A 25,467-nucleotide genomic window follows, 5' to 3' on the forward strand; every position below is an offset into this window, starting at 1 on the left:
AAAGTTAAAATAATTATAATCATAATTCTAGTTATAAATTTCGAAATATTTATATTATTTAACTTAATAAATTAATTAGAAAGTTCAAAATATTTATATTATCTAAATTAATAAATAGATGATTTAATCTAAAAACTAATAAGAATATGACAAATGAGAAAAGTTAGCTAAAATAATGGAAAAGTGACAAATCAGCAAAATTAATTCATAAATAATATTATATAGATGTCTATACTATTATTTGCGAAGTAAATTTTTGCAACGGAGCTCTCACGTTAAAAGTTAGAGCGGTTAATATCGATACTATCCTTCGTGAATAAATTATATAAATTACTTACAAATCAAAAACGAATTTAAGTGATTAAAACTAATAATAATAAGAGTTATCCATAATTAAAATATATTTACAAATAAAAAGATAATTTATATATATAATAATAGTTATCCATAATTAAAATATATTTACAAAATAAAAAGATAATATATATATATATATTGTGTTGTTATCCGAAAATTATCTTTAAATAATAAGTTAAAAATAAAAAAAAACACATAACTAAAACATAAATAATAATTTATCATGAGTCTTTTAGTTAGTAATTAGTATAACTTATATAAATTAATCACAAAACAAAAACGAGTTTTAAAATTTTTTTATTTGCGAAGTAAATTTTCGCAACGGAGCTCTCACGTTAAAAGTTAGAGCGTTTAATATCGATAATATCCTTAATGAATAAATTATATAAATTACTTACAAATCAAAAACGAATTTAAGTTTTTTTATTAGATAAGTGATTAAAACTAATAATAATAAGAGTTATCCATAATTAAAAATATATTTATAAATAAAAAGATAATTTTTATATATTTTGTGTTGTTATCCAAAAATTATCTTTAAATAATAATTTAAACATAAAAAAACAAATAACTAAAACATAAATAATAATTTATCATGATAGTCTTTTAATTAGTAATTAGTATAATTTATATAAATTAATCACAAAAATAAAAACTAGTTTTAAATTTTTTGATTAGATAATTGATTAAAATTCATGGTGATAAGAATTATTCAAAATTTAAAAAGATATTTTAAATAAAAACATAATTCCTATATATACTGTGTTGTTATCTTATAAATATCTTTTAATGTAAAAGTTTTAAAAAACAAAACATAAACTAGATAGATAAATATTAATTAAGTTATCTATATTTAATGTGTTGTTATCTTATAAATATCTTTAATGAAAAATTAAAAAAAATACATAAAACACATAGCTACATATTAATTAAGTAAAATTTTTAATTCTATATAATTGAAAAGAGAACATTGAGTGATTTTAAAGTTATATTTTTTAATAATCAATACAATTTATAAAGAATTTTTTAAAAAATTATAAGTAAGATTTTCAAATGGAAATATATATATAATAATTTGCTAAAAAACATAAATAATTTATCATTATTACTTTTTAATCAGTGGTGATTGTATTAATAAATAATTGGAAAAATTTTGATTAGATAATTTATTAAAATTCATACTGATAAGAATTATTCAAAGTCTAAACATATATTTTAAATAAAAACATAATTCTTATACTGTGTTGTTATCTTATAAATATCTTTTAGTGAACAATTTCAAAAACAAACATAAAACACATAGCTAAATATTAATTAATTTAATTCCTATATATAGTGTGTTGTTATCTTACAAATATGTTTTAATGAAAAATTTTAAAACATAAAGCACATAGCTAAATATTAATTAAGTAAATTTTCTAATTCTATATAATTGAAAAGAGAACATTGAGCGATTTTAAAGATTTATTTTTTAATAATGAATAAATTTATATAGAAATGTTTTAAAAATTATTAGGAAGAATTTTCAAATGGAAATATATATAACAATTTGTTAGAAAACATAAATAATCTATCATTATAATTTTTTAATTAGTAGTGATTGTATTAATAAATAATTGTAAAAAATTTAAGCCCGCATGTGCGGGCGAACCAACTAGTTTAAAAATAATAATCATAAGTAAAAAATAATCTGTCGCTGGAAAAATAGTCTTTTTAATATGAAACCCAAATAACATGATGTGTTTTTTTAGTTTTTATTGTAGCTACAAAAATTAGTATCCCTATTTTTTAGGAAAATCACATTTCCAAGATCCTGATAAATATGGTGATTTCAGAAACTACTAATCAGAATTATTCATTTCCTAAACTAAAACAAATCTAAAAACTACAAATCAATTAAGGATTTTTTAGATTTATTGATTAAAAAAGAAGAGAGAGAGAAAGGCGTATATAAATACTCTGTTTTAGAAACGGACAACCCCAAAAGAAGGAGCAAAAGAGAAAAACAGAACAAGAGGACGAAAAAAAAAATGAAGACAACGACAATGCTCTTGTGTCTCATCACGATGCTCCTAATAGCCTCCGTGTATTCTCAAGAACAAACGGCGATGCGTCTCGACATGGCGCACCGTGACACACTCTCACCGAATCCGTCACCTTTCCATCGCATTGAAGACATTATGGGCATGGACCAGAAGCGTCTCAGCCTCATTTCTCAGAAAATAAAAACAAGGAAAGGTGGAGCGAGAATGTCGCTGGGATCAGGTTTTGACTTCGGATCGGCGCAGTATTTCTCGGAGATAATGGTCGGAACGCCGGCGAAGAAGTTCAGGGTGGTGGTGGACACAGGGAGCGAGCTGACGTGGGTGAACTGTAGGTTCCATGGGGAAGGACCAGAGAAACTTGAGAATCGTCATGTCTTCAGAGCAGAGAACTCGTCCAGTTTCAGAAAAGTTGGATGCATGACGAAGACTTGTTCGGAAGATTTGGCGAAATTATTCTCCCTCTCCATTTGCCCTACCCCTAGAACTCCATGCGCATACGATTACAGGTACATGTCATATAAGGAATCTCTCTTTCATTGGTGGTGATTGTATTATTGATCCATAGTCCAAAAATGTAATTAGGTTGAGGAGTCTAATAAGGAATTTATTTAAAGATAACATTCTGATTAGGTATCTGTAGTGACTGGAAATGATGATGATGATGATGATGATGATGGTCATCACTCATCAGTGAGATAAGAAGAGGAACCTCTCTCTATTGTCACCATATCATCAGAGTATAATCAGAGATTTTGGAGGTTATAACTATTTATTAAAGATTTTAATAAAAAAATTCCTTAATATGGAGGTCTACTTCTATGTACTGTACATATAATCTCTAAAACATTTAAGGATAAATGTCAATGTTTCATTGGGTTGTATCCAGAGGAGGAGCCATAATTTTTTTATACCGGGTCTTGAATATCATGGTCTCTGTTTTCTCCAACTATCTAGAGAACTTGAGGGAGACATAAGTAGTTAGATGCAAGTGTATGTAAGGAGAAGATGTGAAAATTAAATGTGTCTTGTGCTACTATTCATTACAATACATAAATGTCACTTATTGTGACTTGTGAGTTAGGTTTGCCTTCTGAGTAAATAATCTATCCATGTTTTTTTTGCATTCTTACTTGGATTTGGTATAATTAACAGATATGTTGATGGATCATCAGCACAAGGTGTATTCGCTAAGGAGACATTCACTCTTGGTCTAACCAACGGCAGCGTTACTAGTGTCCGTGGCCTCCTCATTGGCTGCAGCAGCTCCTCCGATGGTGGTGCCTTCCGTGAAGTAGACGGTATCCTTGGTCTAGCCTTGAGCGATTACTCCTTCACTTCAAAAGCCATAAACACCTTCGGAGGCAAATTCTCATACTGCCTCGTTGACCATACCTCACACAAAAACGTCTCCAACTATATCATCTTCGGTTCTACCCCCTCATCTGCCACCAAGTCCCCCGCCAGGCGAACCACCCGACTTGACATCGATCTCCTTCCTCCCTACTACGCCGTCAACATCGTTGGAATCTCCATCGGAGAGGAAATGCTCAACATCCCTCCACAAGTATGGGATATAAAGAAAGGTGGTGGGACCATTTTGGACTCAGGAAGCAGCCTCACGTTCTTAGCCGAGGCCGCGTACAAGGCCGTGATTACAGGGCTACAGCGTCACCTTGTTGGTGTGAAAAGAATCAAACCAGAAGGACTACCGATAGAGTATTGTTATTACACCAGAAAGTTCGACGACAAAAAGCTGCCACAACTGTCGTTTCACTTCATGGGCGGTGCTCGTTTCGAGCCTTATCGTAGAAGCTACCTGATAAATGCTGCGCCAGGAATCAGGTGTTTAGGGTTTGTGATGGCTAGAGATGAGGGTACTAATGTCATTGGGAATATAATGCAGCAGAATCATTTGTGGGAGTTTGATATTGAGGCCTCAACTTTGTCTTTTGCTCCTTCTACCTGCCTTTAGAAGATATATCCATTTATCTTGGTGTTTTATTACTTGACAGAATTAAAAAAGTTGTTAGTGAACAAGATAAATAGTGCTATCAAAACTTGTTAGATAGCATTCATTTCCTTATTTGGGCCTTGTAAATAATACGTTGTTGAATGGGCCGTAGAGAGGAGCAGAAAGGGCCTGTAATGTCATTAGCTTCAAAGCGACTCTGACAAAGAAGTGTTGCTTCTGTGTTACGGTGCTGAGGAAAGTAGGAATCTGATGCATCGCTGTCTCAGTTTCATGTGCTCTCTTCTCAAAGCATATTTGGTTTTTTTTCTTCTTTTCACTCTCTCACTTATGGAACATTAACAAAACTTGTAAAGTACTCTGTTTTATACCAAAAGTCACATCCTTACTTAAAGACAACATCTTCCATAAAAACATACGATAAGGGTAAATATTCAAAATGATATCCATGATCATAAAAACAGAGAATGAAGGAGGAGCCTTGTGGTTAGAACTTTGATAAATAATTGAAAGGGTAGAACTGGGAAAGAATAGGGATGTGGAGGACTGACCAATCCCATCATGGTATCCACTAAAATGATGCAATCATTATTGGTGACAGAGAAGCATCACATGCTTCATCATCATTCTATTTGCTTCTACGAAAACCAATCACCATTTTTTGGTTATTGTACTCTTCTTTCAAGTCCCAATACTAAATTTAAAACAATAAAAATAAATATCATGGATAGAGATGATATTTTGAAAACCCAAGAGGATATTATATTTTCCCATGCACATCCTTTTTGTCTTATAAGATAAAATAAACCAAACGAAAATCAATTACTAATTCAATTTGTCACACCACACATACATCAAAAACCCTTATACATGTGATTATAATAAAAACCTCACACAAAAGAAAATAAAAATACAGAAATTGGCAAGGATGTACCTAAACATACTTATAACTTGCCACATAACCTTTAGTTTGAATCCTTTTTCGTGTTGACAATTTTGCCCCTAAAACCGCTATATCCATCCGCGAGTAGACGCGCGTCGCATGGAAGGAGTTGTCAGGTTTTTCTTTTTCACCCATTGGACAATAAGAAGGTTCATGCCTGTTCAGATTCCCTGTCGAAGAAGCGTGTAACAGTGCTATTTTCCTTTTAATTTTTCCAAAAGTTGGCATTTAATCCCCCAACCGAACTCTTCTCTTTTACACAGTATCCCGTCTCTCTCTCATCTTCTCCTATAGAAAATCCCTAATTTCCCTCTGAAAACCCTAATATCAAAATCGGCGAGATGGAAGAGATTTTGCTTCCGCCGAGAATGTTCGCTGCGGGCGATGAACCAGTGGGTGACCGTATCAACTCGTATCACAAGATCAAGACGACCAGAGCAATTATCAAAGCACTCGAACCAGAAGAGTTGGAGTTTCTTATGAATTCTACATTCGGGAGGATCCTTGCGATTGATTCCCACCTTCCGTTTTCTGGGGCTTTTGGACAACACGTCATCGTTAGAGTCCTTAAAGTCAACAAAAAGTACGAGTTTTGGTTTTTGTTTGCGGGAAAGCCAATTAGAATGCCCCTCCGAGAGTTTGCCATCGTCACCGGCTTGAACTGCGGGAAGATCCCAGTGAAGAAGACGACGAAAAACCCATTGAAAGAGAAGCTGTACTGGAATGAACTATTTGGTTCGTTGAAGTTCTGCACTGTCGAGACAGCCATCAACATGTTGGAGAATAAGGTCGTAAAAACAAGAGAGTTGAGAATCAAAATTGCGTGTCTTGCGATTACGTCGTCTATTCTCTTCGCGTCTTCACACATTCCCCGCATCAACCCGGAACATGTGGAGTTGATTCGAGATCTAGACGATTTCCTCGCTTTCCCCTGGGGAAGAGCCTCGTATACTATGCTTGCGTCCTCAATTAAAGGGAAAGATGAGATCGCATTATCAAAACCCTCCGTTGCGATACGTGGTTATGTTGAGGCAATTCAACTGATTTTTCTTGCTGCGGTCCCACAGCTTAAGGAAGAAGTCACCCAAACTGAACGGCTTGTCATAGTGGATTCAGAAAGCGACGGCGAGACCAACACATGCGAAGAAACAATGACTGCGGATGATAACCTTGCCGGTCAGGTCAAACCACCGCAGGCCACTAAGTTCTGTCTCATACCCGGTCACGCTAAGACCGCAGATTCCGAGTGTCAGGTACATTTGCCCGTCAACAATCTATTTAACTGCTACCATTTGATTTGCCTGTTAAATTATTCAGTAACATCTAAGATGTCATGTTCACCGCTTACAACCCGACATAAACATAACTATGACTAAGGGTTCACCGCTAAATTATTTCATAACCGCTAAAACATTTTGTGGACGCACCGCTAATATTTACGCGTTAAATTTCTTCGTAGCTGCTAATGTGTTGATGTGTATATTTCAGGTGCCAGTAAAGTCTATTCTCGATGATCCATACGAAGAATGGTCTGCTGGCTTAGATTTCCAATGGGTTGATGAGTCTGAAGATCTGGCTGTTGACAACATGGTCCGATTGATCCTTGAGGATTTTGTTTTCAGGAAGGAAATGTTTAAAGGAGGTCTTACCGCCATTGAACTTTCGCGTTTGAGGGCAGAGAAGAAACTGAAAGACAAAGAACCGAAAGAAAAAAACGAGAAGGATCACGCTGCGGAGGTTTCAGAAGGCGAGGGATCTTCTGATTTCCTCGATATTATTAGCTCAATGGAGAAGCGTATATATCAAGCTCTGGATGCCAAGTTAGAGAAGCTTGTTCCTCCCACCAGTCAATCTCAGCAAGCTGCTCTCCTACAGTCTACCATGTCACGATGCCTCAAGGACTTGGATAAGAAGATCGGTGATTCTCTCGGTCGTCAACTGAAGGATATGCAAGCTGCAATAATAAAAGGCGTAATTGATGTCCTTGGTGAACCCTTCTCCACTCGCGCTGGTCTTGTAGGCAATACCAGCAACATTACCCCTGGAGACGGCAAAGAACCACCCGTGTTTGATTTCACCAACCCATCTGAAGCTGCTGATTCCCGCATCAATGACGTTCTGCGTGATCTGAATTTAGTCTCGGATGTTTCTCTCCCTGCAACCACAGAAGCCTCACCGGTCCCACAGACTGAAAGAGTACCAGACGTTGATGACGCACACCCCCAGGCGGAGCATACAGAGGAGCATGTAGACGACTCTGCACCTACGGATCTGGTAACTACATAACTTGGAGTATAAAAGCTTTTTGTGCCCGCTAACTCTGTTATAAATATTGAAACAGTTGGAGCAGCAAGTGGAAGCTAACACCCACACGGAGCAGGTAAGAACAAACATCCCCCGCTAAGTTGTAACCGTGATTTTGCTGTCAAGTTCACACGTCAACTTTTGTGCATTTTCTACGGCACAGCTTTTCTCAGCCAATGCCACCGCACTATTGGAAGAGCCCCCAATCTCTGATGAGTCTGAAGCCCTGGTCGAGCAGATAGAGGGACATGTGAAACGATTTCATACCTTTTCTCTAAGAGAAAACGAACACTGTCAAACGATTTTCTAACCTCCAAAATCCAAATCACAGTTTACGTTTCCACTTCCTCTCACTCACCAATCTCTTTCCCGTCCGCTAAGTATATATATTATAATCTAAAAACCCTAGTATCAATCACACAACTCCAATACGCAACCAACGTTACACTTACCGAAGCAATTATAGTTATAACGAGAAAGGAATCCTTTTTTACACATGGGGTCGTCGGCTCCAAACCAAATGTCAACATAACGAGAGAAATTCCCTTCTTTATCCAGCGGATCGTCGTCTCTGGCGTCCCCTGTGGTCTGACACAAGCGTCTGTACACCGCTAAACTCTAATCCTGTTTGTCTGTGCTCTGACACACATCGAACAACGAATACCGAAACTCACGAGATCTAAGACAGGGGCATTTTCGTCCACCCATGTCTGAAATGTTACTGCTTTTTCTTATATCAAAGCCCACGGGCATTTTGCAAATTTGGGCCCAAGATGGGTATATTCCACCCATTCACTCATAAAAATACACCAGCTACCCAGCTGGGTTATCTTACATGACAAAGTAAAAACACACAATCCATTTTCTCCTACGCCTACAATTGTTGTACACAAATCACCCGAAAGTTAAAAACACACTTCCAATGAAGTAAATAAATAAGAAATGGAAAAAAAAAATTAGGGATTGGTACTGAGGAGAGTGCAAGGAATGTGACGGTAACAAGTAAGCAAGTGGTCATTGGTTAGACCAGCGGCTTGCATGAAGGAGTGAACCACAGTGGGACCCACGTACCTGAAGCCTCTTCGGACCATGTCTTTGCTTATGCTCTCCGACTTTGATGTCTTAACCGGAATCTTGTGGCCAAACTTGTAGTTCGTGGAGATGGGCTTGTTGTTCACAAAACCCCAAAAGTACTTCTCTAGTGACCCGAAGTTTTTCTTGATCTCTAGGATCTTAGTAGCATTCTCCACAACGCCTCTCACTTTGCTCATCTCTATCTTGTATTCGATGCTTATTGCGTTCATCTCTTTCTCGTTAAGTTTTGCAACCGCTTCCGCTTCAAATTCCATAAACGCCTTCCTGAAGTCATGGCGTTTTCTCAAGGTTGAAGTCCAATCGGAGCCTACTTGTGCGCCACTGAGGGTTAGAAGTTCGAACAACGTCCTGGGATGGAGATAATTAGTTTATTATTTGGCCAATATATATGAAACTGTGATAAGATATTAATAAAATAACTAAGGAGCAAAAAGAAACTCTAATCACTTCGAGTTTCAAATATTTAGGGGAATATAGATTTAAGATTAGTACCAAATCATTTAGGATAGTATCGTACTTCCAAAGACTTTAGAACACTCTATAACCTAAAATCATTGGTATTTTTCGCAACTATAGAATTTTGATGGCAATTATGATAATTAAAAGTGTTAGTATTATGATTTGCAAGAAAAGGACATTATGTGACGTACTTGTCATCATGGACAGGAACTCCCCATTCTTCATCATGGTATTCAACGTAAATAGGATCTGAGAAATTGACATTAAAAACAGAATTTTGAAGAGATACTAATATACCAAGTAAAAAAATAAAATGGAAAGGCTAATATACCAGAAGTAGGGGTGATGAAGCTGCATCTCTGAGGATGAGGATGAGGGCTAGGGTGAACAAGAGGGACAATTTTGGAGGAGTTGAAATTAGTTAGGGTTGATTTGGATCTGCCGTAATGAGCAATCTTGAGTTTCCTTAGGGCTTGTTGTGCAGCAACTTGCTCCCTCCTCACAGCGGCTATACTCCCAGGAGCATCGGTTATGAGCCAAGAAGGACAGCTTTCTCCTTCTTTAAAACTCTTTGATTTCTTGCGCTCCAAGCTTCCTCTCACTTTAGCTGAACCACCATTGCTCATCACACTGTCCCTCTTGAGAGACTCAGAACGGTCCATAAGGCGATTGCAACTATTTGACTGCAACATTCCTCTTTTGGTCAAACCCATTGTCTCCGTTCTGCTCATATTTCCAATATATTATCTCTCAAGTTATATGGTGCGGGAAGAGAAAGACGCTGTAATATTTAGTAAGACGAGAGAAGAGTTGAGTTGATGATGATGTAATGGAGAAGCGAGGTGGTTGTGTACGTATATATACTACAAGGGACATAGAGAGTTGAAAGGTGGTTGTAACTAAGGGTAATTACATTGTTACATAATGTGACATTATTCTAAAACTAAAACCGTGTGGATATTAAATTATCAAACAACAACAAGCAACAACAAAAGAAGAGGAATTTGAAAAAGAGTTAAGAGGCAGTGGCATGTGCAGAATTTGATGCAATGATGCCATCAAATCACATCCCATGTGACCTTTAAGTCTTCCTCTAACTATATGTGTTTACTTTTCTTTTGGTACTTCAATATTCTTTCCTGTATTATTTTCGGCTTCTGTCCTTTATTTATCACATGCTCAAAACCATATCTATAGCGTTAGTATTCACGCAACTTTTTTTTGAAGAATAGTATTCACGCAACTTAAATTTTCTATTATCAACTTTCCATCTTGAATTTTATTTATGTTTTTTTATTTATGTTAATTATTTTACAAAGACAATAAACTCTAATTTAATGAAAGCTCGTTTTTCAATTGTTTGTCACCGGATCAGTTCTATATATTCATGTGCAAATTTTTGTATGCATATTGCAGTTTAAACATTTTGCAGAAAAAAAGAAGGGAAATTAGGATGAATTTCAAAAGGACGAAAACACAAGTAATCAAGTGTTTAGGATGAAGGAGATAAGATAAAGAGAGTAAGAGACATACCATGTGGTTTCACATTATCCTATTCCTCTAAATATCTTATTTTATCAGTTTTATAATATTAAACACTACCTAATACTCTAATACATATCTTTATTCTCATCTTCTGTGCCTAGTTGTTGTCTTCCCCCTTGCTCCTAAAATCATGATTACGCTTTTTTAGTCGAGATTTTTAACTCATGATTTAACATTTTTTATATATTTTTTGGAAAAAGAACAGTTTTTATATTTTTTATTTAATGATTTTTATTTTTTAGTTAAAATCTATAAAAGAACTAAAAACCGTTTCTTAACCAAAGCTAAAAACCTCAACTAAAAGACCGGGATTAATATGGTTTAAGTCATTTTCAAATTCATGATATGTTTGCTTCCTCCGTTATGTCAATTCCAATCAAATATCTATTATGCCCATTCCAATCAAATATCTATTATGCAGAACTTTTTTTTTTTTTTGTAAACTATCTATTATGCAGAGTTTACACGTAGAATTTCATCTCGTGAATCTTTCTTCAGAATAACACAATTGACTTTCTCAACGCTTATGCTAATTCATGTACAAGTAAAAGCCTACAAACAAATTAGAAGAATGTGGTTATAGGTGAGTGAGAGAACATGTGACGATGTGGCACGTTGCGTCTTTGCCTTCGCGCTTCGCACGAAGTTTCATCAGCACTTAGCATAATTATTTCCACACGAATCTCATTGGGGAATACGTATAATTGAATCTTGAAGAACAAAAAAAAATATTACGTATCGATGAATCCATCGAACATATATCGTCATTGCAGTCTTATCATCATAGGAATGCAATATATATCGAGTCTATTAGGGACTGATGTTTTTTTCTGACTAAACCAAGTTTTGGTCAAATAAAACGGTCTACTGAAGAACACTTCTATAGTACCATGGCTCTTCTAAATAGGAGAAAATAAAGCATCTGGTCCTAACCTTTTTTGCTAGTTGATCTGTTCGACAATTCTCGTTCTAGAAAATATAATATGCAGGTTAATGTCTAAAAGCTATCATGTAGATTCTGGAAAATATCAAACAAAAGCTGGCCCATATACTATTACCTAAGAGGCCTACTAATACGGCCCATTATTATAGATGAGAATGGAGTTAACAAGCCCAATTTTATGTAATAGTTAAAAGCACATAACATATACGCAAGTAGTGAGAAAATGACAAACTAATTTCGGTAAAATCTCAGTTTTCAGAACTAGTAGCAGCAACAACAAGTGGAACTTATTTGTACAAATTATATACATTTAAGAAAATTAAAATATTGTAAAGTAAAACTAAAAGCTCCAGCCAAGATCATCCATGGGATTGAAATCCATAGACATTGCAGAAGAAAAAATAGAAGCAAAATCAGGATCAAATGTAGAAGAAGAAGGCGTGTTAAACAAAATGTCCATGTTGATATCATCATCTTCAACTCCTGTTACTGCCTTTTCACTTGAAAACATGGGAGCTTCTTCGGGGATTGGTGCCATTCCATCTACAGTTGACCAGTTAGGAATCCCATTTTCATCATTTAAAAGACTTGACATGGTATGGTCGATAGGGATCACGGGTTGGGAGGGGATTGGAGCCTGGTTAGGAGATTTAACTCTGTTTGGTTTATTGGAAGTGTAAGGATTGACGTTTGTGATTGAGAAAGCTGTGGTTGATTGATCAAAAGTAGGGTTTGCCATGATGGACTTTGTCTTGCTTTGCTTAGGATTATTACCACTAGAAGAAGAAGCAGATCTTTTGTGTGAAGGCATAAGATTATGTGTGGAAGGATCTAAGCCTTGAGAAAGAAGCTTCTTCTTAATGCAAGAGTTCCAAAAGTTCTTTACTTCATTATCAGTGCGCCCTGGTAAATGCTTAGCAATTTGAGCCCATTTGTTACCAAGAATACGATGAACATCGATGATAGTCTGCTCTTCCTCCGCCGTAAAGGAACCTCTCTTCAGATCAGGCCTCAAGTAGTTTATCCACCTTAGTCTGCAACTCTTCCCACATCTCTGTAACCCTATATACATACATACTATTTATAAACCACACACCGATAATGAAAATGTGAAAGGACCCATAGTAATATAAAAATAACACAGAGCGTTGGAAAACTCATGATTCCTATATACATATTTATATGCTAAGTAATGTGTAGATTAATGAATGAAAATGTAGTCAAAGAGTTAGAGAGATAGATAGAAGATGTGAAACCAGCAAGCTTGGGAACGGAACTCCAACTAGGATGACCATGAGTGGTGATATAACGAAGAAGCTTGGCGTCTTCCTCTGGAGACCAAAGCCCTCTCTTCACTTTGTGCTTCCCACAGCATCGATGTCCCATTTCATCTCTTTTCATTTCCCATTTCTCACTCATCTTCCTACTTTATATTGACAACATACAAGCTAAGACTCTTGGTGTTAATAAACCAACATGGTCACTATTTAATTAATTTTGTACTAATCTTTCTTTGGATAATTAGTCTAATATGATTAACCAAACTTGTGTTGTTTCTCTTTTTCTCTGCGTGTCTTCAAATGGAAGCCTGTTTAGAGACATTAGCAGTTCACGTCACTTTCCTTGACAAGAATCATTCATGTATCTATTTAACTTGTTTTCTGCTTAATGATTGCCATGCATTGCATGCATGGTTCCTGTAGTTATCAGTGTAGTTTAATGGAATGGTTTAATACTATATGTTCTCTATAAGACGCTAACTTGCTAAATTCTATAGAGTTTAATTTAAGTGTTGATTGATTACTAGACTTCAAAATACATCGGGTCATTGACTCATTGGTAAGAAGAATAGTAGTTATGATCATCGGATCATTACGCTACTTATATAGAATGACCCATTAATTGGGGTTTAGACATTTGTGATTTAGATCATCACGTACCTTTGTAAACTAAAAATCAATACGCATAAACGTGAAGAATCCATAACAATCACTTTTTATACTTTAGCGTTACCCCTTCACTTCATTTTATGATATGGTCTAATGGAGTAGCCTAGTAAAACCAAATAGAAATATAAAAATGCAGCAGAGTATCATTAACTCTACAAACAATCAACAAGAACATTAAGATCATCAAACATGTACTTTATTTTTTTCTTTTTTTTCAAACGTATATTTTGTTTAAAAGCTACTAGAACTCGATTTTCCACCGCCAATGGATCAAGATTCCTTTGCGGTGATAAGACCTTAGAACCCGTGTTTAAATTTTGACCTAAAACTGATATGAAGAAAAAGTTTATCGACTTATCATGTGAAAGTCTTTTTTGCAAATGCATGATTTTTGGGTATCTTGAATTTTGGAATGATGAATAGTATAACGTATTCTAAGTAAATACGTTCTTTCATTTACTAACATATTAGTTAACTTTGGAGGTAAAGTAAGGAGCACGACTGTAATATTTTCCGACCTAATCGCAACTACTAGAAAATTGGAGCACGAGAGGAGATATATAGAACAATCCTTGGAGCTTCCAAATAACATTTCATCTTAAGTAATCCACGTACAACGCCATCGTTTGTTTGAATCCGTCAAGTTATATGTAATAATAAACTAACTAGGTGATAACCTACGCCTTGCGCAGGATGAAAGAATTTAATAGAAATTATAATTTTAAATATATAAGTATTAGAAAGGTAAAAATTATAAGCACAAATATTACATATTATTTCAGGTCAAAAAATTCAACGATTGTGGATATGTAAAAAAAAAGTAAGCTTCAGAGTTTTTTAAATCTTGTGTTATTTGTTTTGTGTGGTTGAAGTATAGTTCGTAGAAGTAAATCTATAAGAGTAACCAAAAACTTATATAAAATTAATGAAATCCGCCATTGATGATTTTCTAGTGTACTTCTAGTTTTGTTAATAATGATTAAAAAGTGATGTGATGAGAAAATGTGTTTAAACTGCTGTATGTTTAGGGTTTTAATGATGAAAACAAATCGCCAAAATTATAGTAAATATTTACTAATTAATATTCTTAAACCTACGGTACAAATTTACTTTAGAACTTGCCTTAACACATGTTGTAATAAAAAATGCAACTCTCAAATTACGCAAAATTTGGATTTCGAATTGTATATGGAATGTGTTCCTCAGTGACTATAATTGAGGAAAATTACCTGATGGTTTTAAAAAATTAATTAATGAAGATTATGAATTGATTCCAAACTTAACTCCAAAATTTTAGATCTGACTGATATGTTTGTAAAATAAATCAATGAATCCAATACCCTTTTTGCCTGGAAAGAAAAACTGCAATGTTTACGGAAATTTAATGTATTTTCCTAAATAATTGTCGATTTTAATTTTTATTTTAACAGAGACTAACAATTTTGAACATATATGTAGTTTTAAATTTTGCATAGTTTTATGATTAGTCGAATCCAAAAATTAAATCATTCCAATATAGTATTTTTTAGTAGGTACATACCTCTTTCATTAGTTTTTCGTCTCACATCGTAAAAGATGATTTATGCATAATTTGATCATGATCTTCAAAGTATTAAAATATTAACAAAATACTTGAAAACTTACCTTAACACATGTTGTAATAAAAAACACAGCTCTCAGATTACGCAAAATTTGAATCTCGAAGTGTATATGGAAATTTGTTTCTCAACGGCTATAATTGAGGAAAATTAGTTGATTTTTTTTAAAAAAAATCAATTAGTGAAGATTATGAATTGATTCCAAACTTGACTCCAAAATGCTAGATCTGATTGATACGTTTATAAAAATAATCAACGAATTGAATATATATTTTAGATACAAACAATTATCGTCTTTATTTCGGTCAAACATATTGAATTGTATACCATATTTAGTTTGAAAGAGAATGAGATGGAGTAAAAAACACGTAGATCACGTATTATATACGAAGTTTTTATTATAACATATAGATTGATATACAAATTTTATAATATTAAAAAAAATTGTAACTAATGAATTTTGTAAAGAATAAAAGTTTACGTAATATATTATATTTTAAAACATTTACAATTAAATACTATACAATATTGTTGAGTATACTAAAAATGACCATAACGTTTATTCTACAGATTTTCGAAAGGTTAGGTGGGTCACATATATTCCATAACATATGCTAACCTATATCCCTAATTTTTTATGTTTAATTAATTTAAATTACTATTTAAAAAAAAATTATGTAATTGTATTTGGTGTAATATGATTTAAGTTTACATTAGTAAATAAACTAAATAGACATACAATTTTATACGCAAATTTATATAAATTGAGATTAAACGAAAATATATGAGTTTTTATTGCTTCCATAAGATAAAAAGAAACATTGGCAACATAATAGTAAAAGCTCAAATGAAAATCCGAAAAGACAATGCGTACTAAAAATTTTAAAGACAACAACTCCTGTGAAAAGTAGCTCAAGATCTCTCTATTAGCTCAAAAAAATAACTCTTCATCTGCAATCCTAAAAAAAAGTTTAAAACAATATAAATTAAACATTGTACAAAACAATATACATCTGAATTCAAAAACATTGAGGTAACTAAAAGATTTAATATCTAAAAAATATTACTGTCTTCTGAGATCATCAATTTCTGGTAAATCATTGGGCTCAAACAGAACCTTGGAAAATCCATCTATGTTTGTCAATTTCTTGAATCAACATTTTCATACATATTTGAAAATTTTAAGAAATTTCAGCAAAATAATATCAGCCCTACCAACCTTTTTTTTTGTTTCTACACTACATTACCTTCACCCAATTGATTTTCCAAAATTGTAAAACACAAAGCACAACATCCGAGTCTCTGGAATTCCATAGTTCTGCTTCCACAGTTGAACGATGCTGATTCGGACTCTCCACTTGGTAGTTAGGGGCTTCAAATCGGAAACAGAATTGAAGGCTGCCATTATATGTTTTTAAAAATTCGGATACTCGATGCTAGGTTTTAATTAAAGGGACAGTGGTGTATAGTTGTGTGGTCAATGAAACGAATTTATATACAATAAAGTAGTAAAAGTGGTAACTATTTACTATTCAATTACCATATTTCTTGCACATCAAAATCAGCTTGAAGTTTTTTTTTTTTTTTTTTGCTAAAAATCAGCTTGAAGTTTGCCTTGACAAAATCAATAATTGGAAAAAGAAATAGAATCGGCATAAACCATTTCAGTTAAGGGTGCCAATTTCGTGGTATCATCAAACAATTTCGGAAATATTTGTAGATTGATGGTAAAACTTACTCCCTCCGTTTTTAAAAGATGCATGTTCTGGAAAAAATATTTGTTTCAAAAAGATGTATTTTTATGTTTTCTATATAAAAATTGCAAATTTCAATAAAATTAATGAATTTATTGAAAGACTATTGGTTAAAATGCATTAAAATTTGATAATTTCTAAAAACAATGCATGATTAATGTGTTTTCTTAATATGTGTGAAAACTCCAAAACATACATCTTTAGAAAACAGAGGGAGTAACTCTATATTGTTAGTAATTATGACAAAGACAATCCATGATTACACGATATTCAAAATGGTCAGCTGAATAATCAATCAAAGATTAGATGTTACAAATCAAGATGATTGCTGAGTCAAAATGTAGTATATGATTTTTGCAAAATTTATAACGTGGATCAATCATATTTTTAATCAAGATACTCCTTAAATAAATTACATATTGTAAAAAAGGAAACATGTTACTCTATTTTCAGGAAACATGTGACTGTATTATCACTTTGGTTCGTATATATTACATATTTTTACATATTTAAATGTGATAATATGAAAGGTAGTATTTCGAATTAGCTTCGTAAATCACACATAATACCTATAAAATACATATAATAATAAAATGAGTATAGATTTTTTTTGAGATGAACTTGGTGCCATAGACTAACTTTTGTTGGATGTTGATTTTACATTACACATGCCATAGATATATGAACCACAGTGATTCATGGTCCTAAAATGAGTATAGTTTTGTTAGACAAACCCGAACCGTAATATATGAATGGTAACAATATCGTATAACATTATAGATAGCATTGTTTCCATGTGTTATAACTATATTATTAGTTAATGACTGATTGAAATCGATAGCATTGTTTCCATTTGTGTAACATCGGTAATGTCAAAATAAAATAAAAATAAAAATGATATGAATAACATGAGGCATATACTATATGAACATTAGAGTGGCACGAAAAGTAAATATTCTAGGCAAGGGTGGGCAATTGAAAAAATGATCTAAGGTGAAATATGGAGATGACACCTAAGTAATGGCATGGTTGTAAATCACACATGAGGCTAAGGTTTCTTTTATAATGGTCTTCTCAAATAATAGAAAGGGGATTAATATATGGGTGGTAAAAAGCGGTTATTTAACATAATAATATCAATCAGTCGCTGTTAATACCATATCATGTAAGATCTTCGTCTTAATGAAGCCACACATATTTAACCATACACATTTGGTTTGGAGTTTGGACTTTGGTTAAGTACTATTCATATTTTAGCCTTTCCTTCTTCTGATTAAATATTTTTATTTATTTATTGATAAACCCTAACCATGGGGAAACTGATGGAATAGACCACTTGGTAATCTCTTACATTTCTACTAAAATGTAAAATTAACAATAAAAGTATAGGCAAATTGTTAGGCAGTTGTGGTATCAATTTGACACCTTGAAGTCAGAATGATGTAACACAATTCATTTTCATAATAAATAACGGGGTAATCATGATTCATGACTCTGTTTTCTCAAAGACACGTACGTCATTTGATTATAGGAGTAGTAACTAAGAAGATCTCTGTCTATAACGTTAATTTGCCTTCAGGTTTGAGATCTTTTTCTTATTTAATAATTTTCCAAATGTTTAGCTCGACGTACAAGCTTTGTTAACATGAGACATTGTCAATATAACAACACTGTCTTCTGGATAAATTTTTTTTTTTGTGTTAAACGACTTTTGAGGATTATTTTGTGTTGAGTAGTTTTTTGTAAATTATAATAAGAATCTGAAGGATAAAACTAGACATATACGGTAAGGTTAATTTTATGTTTTGAAAAAGAAAAGAAACAAAGAATAATAACAGAGAATTTGGAAGCTGGTGAAGTGTCAGAGCAAACAAATAAGACATTTACTCCATCGTTCAATCTTATCTTTAAGTTATGTAATAAGTCTCCCTCCTTGCAGAAGATTAATAAAACATCCCTTTTTGACCGTTTCAGATCCGTGAGACTTCCATTGACTCGTCAACAGACAGACTTTGAGAGTTGAGACTACGACATAAACCTTGCCTTGACCAGACTCTTGTTTGTCTCAAGAGTCGATAGACTCAAGACCCTCAAATATACTGAGCCTTTTAAGGTGGACCTGATAGGCCCATCTAAGCTTTCCGTTTATGTCGTTTGGCCCGCAATTTCATCCGAATGGGAGTGCGTAGATTAATATTGAGTTATGAGAAGTCTTGGTGTGCAAAGTAACACTCGTATGTAGTAAACACACGAGAACTGGGAACCAATTGGTAACACACGTATGTAGTAAACACACGTATGTAGTAAACACACGGGTTAATTATGGGCTTCCAACTTAAAACCAATTGGCAATTAGTGGATTGACCCTAACCTTTTATATATTAGTAAAATAATTCTTATATTTCCGATGTGTGATGTTTCTCATCAATACCCTCCTTCACGCTCGGACATCTAGGTCTGAAGCGTGGACAATGTGGGAATAACATCCACAGAGAGCCCAACATCGATGTAGTAGTAGTTATAGTAAATTAGGTCAAAGGATCTTATCGCTCTGATACCATGTTATATTTGGGTTAATTATGGTCTTCCAACTTAAAACCAATTGGCAATTAGTGGATTGGCTCTAACCCTTTATATAGTAGTAGAATAATTCTTATATTTCCGATGTGGGATGTTTCTCATCAATACTCTCCCTCACGCTCAGACATCTAGGTCTGAAGCGTGGACAATGTGGGAATAACATCCACAGAGGGCCCAACATTGATGTAGTAGTAGTTGTAGTAAATTAGGTCAAAGGATCTTATCGCTCTGATACCATTGTTATATTCAGGTTAATTATGGGCTTCCAACTTAAAACCAATTGGCAATTAGTGGATTGGCCCTAACCCTTTATATAGTCAGAACGATAAGATTCTTTGACCTAATTTACTACAACTACTACTACACCGGTGTTGGACCCTCTGTGGATGTTATTCCCACAATTGTCCACGCTTCAGACCTAGATGTCTGAGCGTGAGGGAGGGTATTGATGAGAAACATCAAACATCGGAAATATAAGAATTATTCTACTACTATATAAAGGGTTAGGGCCAATCTACTAATTGACAATTGGTTTTAAGTTGGAAGCCCATAATAAACCCGAATCTAACATGGTATCAGAGCGATAAGATCCTTTGACCTAATTTACTACAACTACTACTACACCGGTGTTGGACCCTCTGTGGATGTTATTCCCAAAATTGTCCACGCTTCAGACCTAGATGTCTGAGCGTGAGGGAGGGTATTGATGAGAAACATCCCACATCGGAAATATAAGAATTATTCTACTACTATATAAAGGGTTAGGGCCAATCTACTAATTGCCAATTGGTTTTAAGTTGTAAGCCCATAATAAACCCGAATCTAACATGGTATTAGAGCGATAAGATCCTTTGACCTAATTTACTATAACTACTACTACACCGATGTTGGGCTCTCTGTGGATGTTATTCCCACATTATCCACGCTTCAGACCTAAATGTCCGAGCGTGAAGAAGGGTATTGATAAACATCACATATCGGAAATATAAGAATTATTCTACTAATATATAAAGGGTTATGGTCAATCCACTAATTGCCAATTAATTTTAAGTTGGAAGCCCATAATTAACCCAAATCTAACATAAACACACGAGAACTGGGAAATTTATGGGGCAGCCTTCTTCGTCATCACATTTATTAGAGCGGTAAATAAAGATCTACTTCATGTTTGGCAGAAGTTATTACATGTGAGTTTGTGCATTTATAACACCAAATGCGCATTAGAACACTAGAGTAGAAAGCGTCAAATAGCTATACCTATAAATGTTTTCTCTAACCGAGACAAACCGTACGGTTCTTGGTGATGGAACTCAGAGAATCTTGGAGGGAGAAGTTGGGATTGATGTCAGAAAGATTCAATGTGGAGTCCAAGGAGGAAGACGAGGGAAAATGATCCTCAAACCATATAATTGGGAGGGGTGATGTGTTGTTGAAAAAGAGAGTAGAGTAGTCTTTGGTGAGACTTGCTTCTTGTGTTTCACATGCTTTCTCCAACATGCTCTCCATGTATTTCCCTTGTGCTTCAATCCTTTGATTAACCTGTCTTTCTACTTCTACCTCTTCCTCTATTCTTCTTTTCACTTCCATTTGCATCCTTCATTATCCATAATTACCATTAAATTGTATATTATGTAATTATATTTGAACCAGTTGTTAAGATTGGAATTGGAAAGTACATACTCGTTCATATTGCGACCAATGATGTGTGGAGTAGTGAATACCACATTCCTTTGAAGATCCAACATGGAAGCTGCATGTGTAATCTATCGATGATTAACAGCTAGATAAGTCATTCACGCGTAGCACCAAGTAAATTTTGATTAATTAGTGTTAATAAATGAAGTCTCTCACACAAGTCTATTATAAAGGATCTAGATCTCCAAATAATAAAAAAAGCTAATGGATTATGCGCACCTTTGTTACTATCCCTAATATTTATGGAGTGACCATGACTATGTTCCTTGTGAGGTTGCTTTCCAAATCTGAACTTCTGTAAACAAAAATGCATATAAAGTTATAGTTACCTGTATATGCTATATCATATATGTTTTAATTCTAACTATGGCAAAACTAACTAATTAAGAAGGAAATCATGAACAGTAAATATGTAAAGTAGAGGAAGCTGAAAAAGAATGATGTATGTATCTAGCAAGAGAAAGACCTGGAGATGGCTCTTGAGATGGTAAAGTGTAAGACCCTTCACAGCCATCACTCTCATAATCGTCTTTGGTGTAGCCTCTGTTGATATAGTATCACATACATATGACTACAAATGAATGAAAGGAATGATGATGAAAACGTACTGTCAGGGCCACCAAGGTGAGTGACGGCGTCAACGAAACGTTCATGAAGCTCTGCGGTCCAGCGAAGGCGAGGCTTAGGGTCGGTGGTGAGGACGAGACCTGATGGTGACTCAGCTCTCCTCTCCTCCCTCGACTGCATCATGATTAAACACACAAATGCCGATGGGTGGTGCAATATTCAGCACAAGCGAATATCAGTATTTATGAAAGATGTAAAAGAAAGGAAACACACGACGTCTTACAAACTATAAAGTTAAATCATGGACTGACATTGACACGTAATTGTTTTTATATTAATAGTTAAAAAGCAGGGAGGCATATCTATAGATTATATATGCAAATTGAAATAGTAAACCATGCAGGCGATTTTACATTCACACATGTCTAAGTACCGTACAAATCTGCATGTCCAAGTCATTCTATTGTTGATTTATTGACGCATGTGGCCTTGTACATTCATACAATAAGAATTAGCTTATACCATCAAATCCAAATTTGCATGTCTTAAGTCCTTATATTCTGATATTAATGGCATTATACATTCATTCGAGAAGAAATTGCTTTTCAAAAATTAGCTTTCTTTTAGATATATTGCAATGCACATGAGTGTGGGGAGTAAGAAGCATAAGCATCTTGTTTGTTTTAAAAATTGTTTTATTAATCTTCAATGAAAGGATTCGTGTGCGGTGTGCTTTGAATAAAGATGACGAGCGGAATAAAGCTGATGTTTAACTTTTATCTCAACAATTAATTTCTGTATGCAAATAGGAATCTCATGCAGGTTAGGAAAAAAATCAATAAAAAAGGAAGAAGAAAGTATTTATTTTGTTTGCTTAGTTTTCAAGCGGCCTCTTGGCTCCTTTATTTGATCGAATCATCTTGTATGCACATAGATGAATCTATTCTCCATTCATATCACACACCAGTAGCACCACTAATGACTCGAACACAACTCAACCAAAAATGTAGATTTCTCTTCATTGCACAATACAAACATTAGACCCAAGAAGAAAGGTGACTAAGCCCATTTAAAAAAGTATTCAAGCCCAGTCCAATATACGTAAGGTCCGGTCGAATTAAGTTAGGCCACATTTGTCTTTCGGTGTTCCAACTTCTTGCTAACATGACGACAATTGCAATTCATAGATTGATCAATTTTTTTACCCCACTCTACTTCCTCTTTGCTTATTCTACTCATCAACCATTTAAAAACTTAGCAACACATCAGATATATATATATATTTTTTTTTTCCTTTTACGCATAATCTACTCATCAATCATCAAAGAAACTTAGCAACAGATCATTTTTCTTCTTTCCTGGATCTGATTCATGTTGTCAATAATTGCCTAATTGGTGATAACACCAGTAGATAAAAAACTGAGGAGGTTAATTTGTGAACCTAACAAAGAAAGGGGACTATTATGTAAATTCAGTTAATTTTGTTTTTTCAAAAAGAAGCGACTTGACCAAAACAGCCATGGGACTGGGAGGAGAGGAGAGGATCTACGAAACTTCGATTTGGGGGTTTTCTTTTCTTCTAGATCCTAGCTAATTCGTCTAAAGACGTCGCCTTTTGACGACGACGACGACGACCCTTTCTCTCTTTTTCCTCCGCCTTCCTCCCACGCACAACAAATCTCTCCCTCAGATATGCCTTCCAATACGGCGTCGTCTAGCTCCGCCCCCGCCGGATCTGCAGATTCTTCCTCCTCCCGTACAAAATCCAAACGACCCAAGTGTATCCCTCTCTTCCTCTGGATCATCGTTGACTCTAATTACATCTGCAAAATCAATTATTTTGCTCATTGTTTCACAATTTGATTCTTCAAAGTTAGAATCTTTAGCCATATGTTTTTGCAATCGACACTCAAGCTCTGACCAATGTGTATTGGATTCTGTTTTCGTTGAATGTTTTGATTTTGCAGATTCGAAGTTTACACAGCAGGAGCTCCCTGCTTGCAAGCCGATTCTCACGCCTGGTTGGGTATGTATAGCTTCTTTGTAGCAGCATCATTGTATTATACAATCAATCTCCTGTTGTGTAACGGTATAAAAGGTTTCCATTTTTTTAATCATCTCGTTTTTTTTGCAGGTGATTCTGACTTTTTTAGTCATTAGTGTGATCTTCATTCCACTCGGAGTTGTTTCGCTTTTCGCTTCCCAGGATGTAAGTGAGGATGATCCCAAGTGTTTTTGCTATCAAATGTTTCCATATCTCATCTCTTTATGTAAATATAGGTTGTCGAGATCGTTGATCGGTATGATAATGATTGCGTACCGACGCCTGCTAGGGCTAACAAGGTTGCTTATATTCAAGGAGGTGCAGACAAATCTTGTAACCGGACACTAGTGGTTTGAGTTTCCTATTCAACAACCCTATTTCATTCTTTGAGAGAATTAAAGTAGCCTCTGAATGTCTTTGTTTACTTTCTCCTTGTGGGTATTCTCAGGTTCCTAAGAAGATGAAGCAGCCTATCTACGTTTATTACCAGCTTGAGAACTTTTACCAGAATCACCGCAGGTATTCTTACGGATTTTTTACTACAGTGCTTGGCTTTGAGTGAAATTAGATGTGGCTTAGATTCATTAAAGTCCTTTTTCTTTCATTGTTGGCATTGATGTTTTTGGATATTCACAGGTATGTGAAAAGCAGGAGTGATGCGCAATTGAGAAGTGTAAAAGATGAGAACCAAATCGATGCTTGCAAGCCTGAGGATGATGCTAATGGGCGGCCGATTGTGCCGTGTGGTCTGATTGCTTGGAGTCTCTTTAATGACACATACGCTTTATCCAAAAACAACCAGCCTTTGAATGTAAGCAAGAGAGGCATTGCGTGGAAGAGTGATAGGGAACACAAGTTTGGCAAAAATGTGTTTCCCAAGAACTTTCAGACGGGCAATCTCACCGGTGGTGGCAAGCTAGATGAAAATAAATCGGTAAGCTCTCTAATGCTTTGGTAGAGTCTCAGAACTCGGTTGACTTTGAATCTCTTTACTCTTTTGGTGTTTTTCAGCTGAGTGAGCAAGAGGATCTGATTGTGTGGATGAGAACCGCAGCTTTGCCAACGTTTAGAAAACTGTACGGGAAAATTGAGAGTGACCTGGAGAAAGGTGATACCATAAACGTGATTCTGAAGAACAACTACAACACGTACAGTTTCGATGGGAAGAAGAAGCTTGTTCTGTCGACAACTAGTTGGCTCGGTGGAAAGAATGACTTCCTCGGCATTGCTTACCTCACGGTTGGAGGAATCTGTTTCTTCTTGGCACTTGTATTTACCATCATGTATCTTGTGAAACCAAGGTACATACATATACATAAATATCCTTGGCTTATTATAACAGCAGTGTATAGATAGATATTGATGTGGTGTTGGTGTTCTTTTTTTTGCAGGCGACTTGGAGATCCTACTTACTTATCCTGGAACAGAGTTCCCGGTGGTGGTCGGTAAACAAAGACTCTTTATGTAAATCTCTTTATCTATGATTGTAATTTTTAGCCAAAAACTGCGAGTGATAGTTTGTATTTATAGATGTGTAAGTGTGCATGATGATGTTACAGTTGAAAGATGCCCACCATGATTGATACTTCCTATTACCTTTCTCCTTTTCTCTTCCTCCAT

The 25,467-nt window shown here is 34.7% G+C and overlaps 6 protein-coding genes across 6 annotated transcripts; 3 read left to right on the forward strand and 3 right to left on the reverse strand.

Moving 5' to 3' along the window:
* The first annotated feature begins 2,282 nt into the window (after positions 1-2,282).
* Positions 2,283-4,485, forward strand: LOC108860235 (aspartic proteinase NANA, chloroplast-like). The gene is made up of 2 exons (XM_018634134.2): positions 2,283-2,908; positions 3,555-4,485. Exons 1-2 carry the CDS (start codon positions 2,388-2,390, stop codon positions 4,372-4,374), a joined length of 1,341 nt encoding a protein of 446 aa, XP_018489636.1. The 5' UTR covers positions 2,283-2,387; the 3' UTR covers positions 4,375-4,485.
* Positions 4,486-5,655: 1,170 nt separating this feature from the next.
* Positions 5,656-7,928, forward strand: LOC108858013 (uncharacterized). The gene is made up of 4 exons (XM_018632009.1): positions 5,656-6,567; positions 6,803-7,588; positions 7,656-7,694; positions 7,782-7,928. The coding sequence occupies exons 1-4, from the start codon at positions 5,656-5,658 to the stop codon at positions 7,926-7,928; spliced, it is 1,884 nt and encodes a 627-aa protein (XP_018487511.1).
* Positions 7,929-8,379: 451 nt separating this feature from the next.
* Positions 8,380-10,077, reverse strand: LOC108860381 (uncharacterized). Its single transcript, XM_018634269.2, has 3 exons — positions 9,504-10,077; positions 9,364-9,421; positions 8,380-9,061 (listed from the first exon to the last, which is right to left on the reverse strand). Exons 1-3 carry the CDS (start codon positions 9,901-9,903, stop codon positions 8,575-8,577), a joined length of 945 nt encoding a protein of 314 aa, XP_018489771.1. The 5' UTR covers positions 9,904-10,077; the 3' UTR covers positions 8,380-8,574.
* Positions 10,078-11,952: 1,875 nt separating this feature from the next.
* LOC108860441 (transcription factor MYB86) lies at positions 11,953-13,079 on the reverse strand. Its single transcript, XM_018634323.2, has 2 exons — positions 12,917-13,079; positions 11,953-12,722 (listed from the first exon to the last, which is right to left on the reverse strand). The coding sequence occupies exons 1-2, from the start codon at positions 13,077-13,079 to the stop codon at positions 12,001-12,003; spliced, it is 885 nt and encodes a 294-aa protein (XP_018489825.1). The 3' UTR covers positions 11,953-12,000.
* A 6,943-nt stretch (positions 13,080-20,022) lies between these two features.
* On the reverse strand, positions 20,023-22,142 carry LOC108859623 (myb family transcription factor PHL12). Its single transcript, XM_018633532.2, has 5 exons — positions 21,845-22,142; positions 21,703-21,779; positions 21,456-21,531; positions 21,222-21,291; positions 20,023-21,135 (listed from the first exon to the last, which is right to left on the reverse strand). The coding sequence occupies exons 1-5, from the start codon at positions 21,984-21,986 to the stop codon at positions 20,814-20,816; spliced, it is 687 nt and encodes a 228-aa protein (XP_018489034.1). The 5' UTR covers positions 21,987-22,142; the 3' UTR covers positions 20,023-20,813.
* Positions 22,143-23,312: 1,170 nt separating this feature from the next.
* Positions 23,313-25,450, forward strand: LOC108862801 (ALA-interacting subunit 1). The gene is made up of 8 exons (XM_018637047.2): positions 23,313-23,583; positions 23,771-23,829; positions 23,938-24,012; positions 24,084-24,197; positions 24,296-24,366; positions 24,484-24,781; positions 24,859-25,148; positions 25,239-25,450. The coding sequence occupies exons 1-8, from the start codon at positions 23,496-23,498 to the stop codon at positions 25,294-25,296; spliced, it is 1,053 nt and encodes a 350-aa protein (XP_018492549.1). The 5' UTR covers positions 23,313-23,495; the 3' UTR covers positions 25,297-25,450.
* The last annotated feature ends 17 nt before the right edge of the window (positions 25,451-25,467 follow it).

Source organism: Raphanus sativus, chromosome 5 (assembly GCF_000801105.2).
Source record: "Raphanus sativus cultivar WK10039 chromosome 5, ASM80110v3, whole genome shotgun sequence".
NCBI lineage: Eukaryota > Viridiplantae > Streptophyta > Magnoliopsida > Brassicales > Brassicaceae > Raphanus > Raphanus sativus.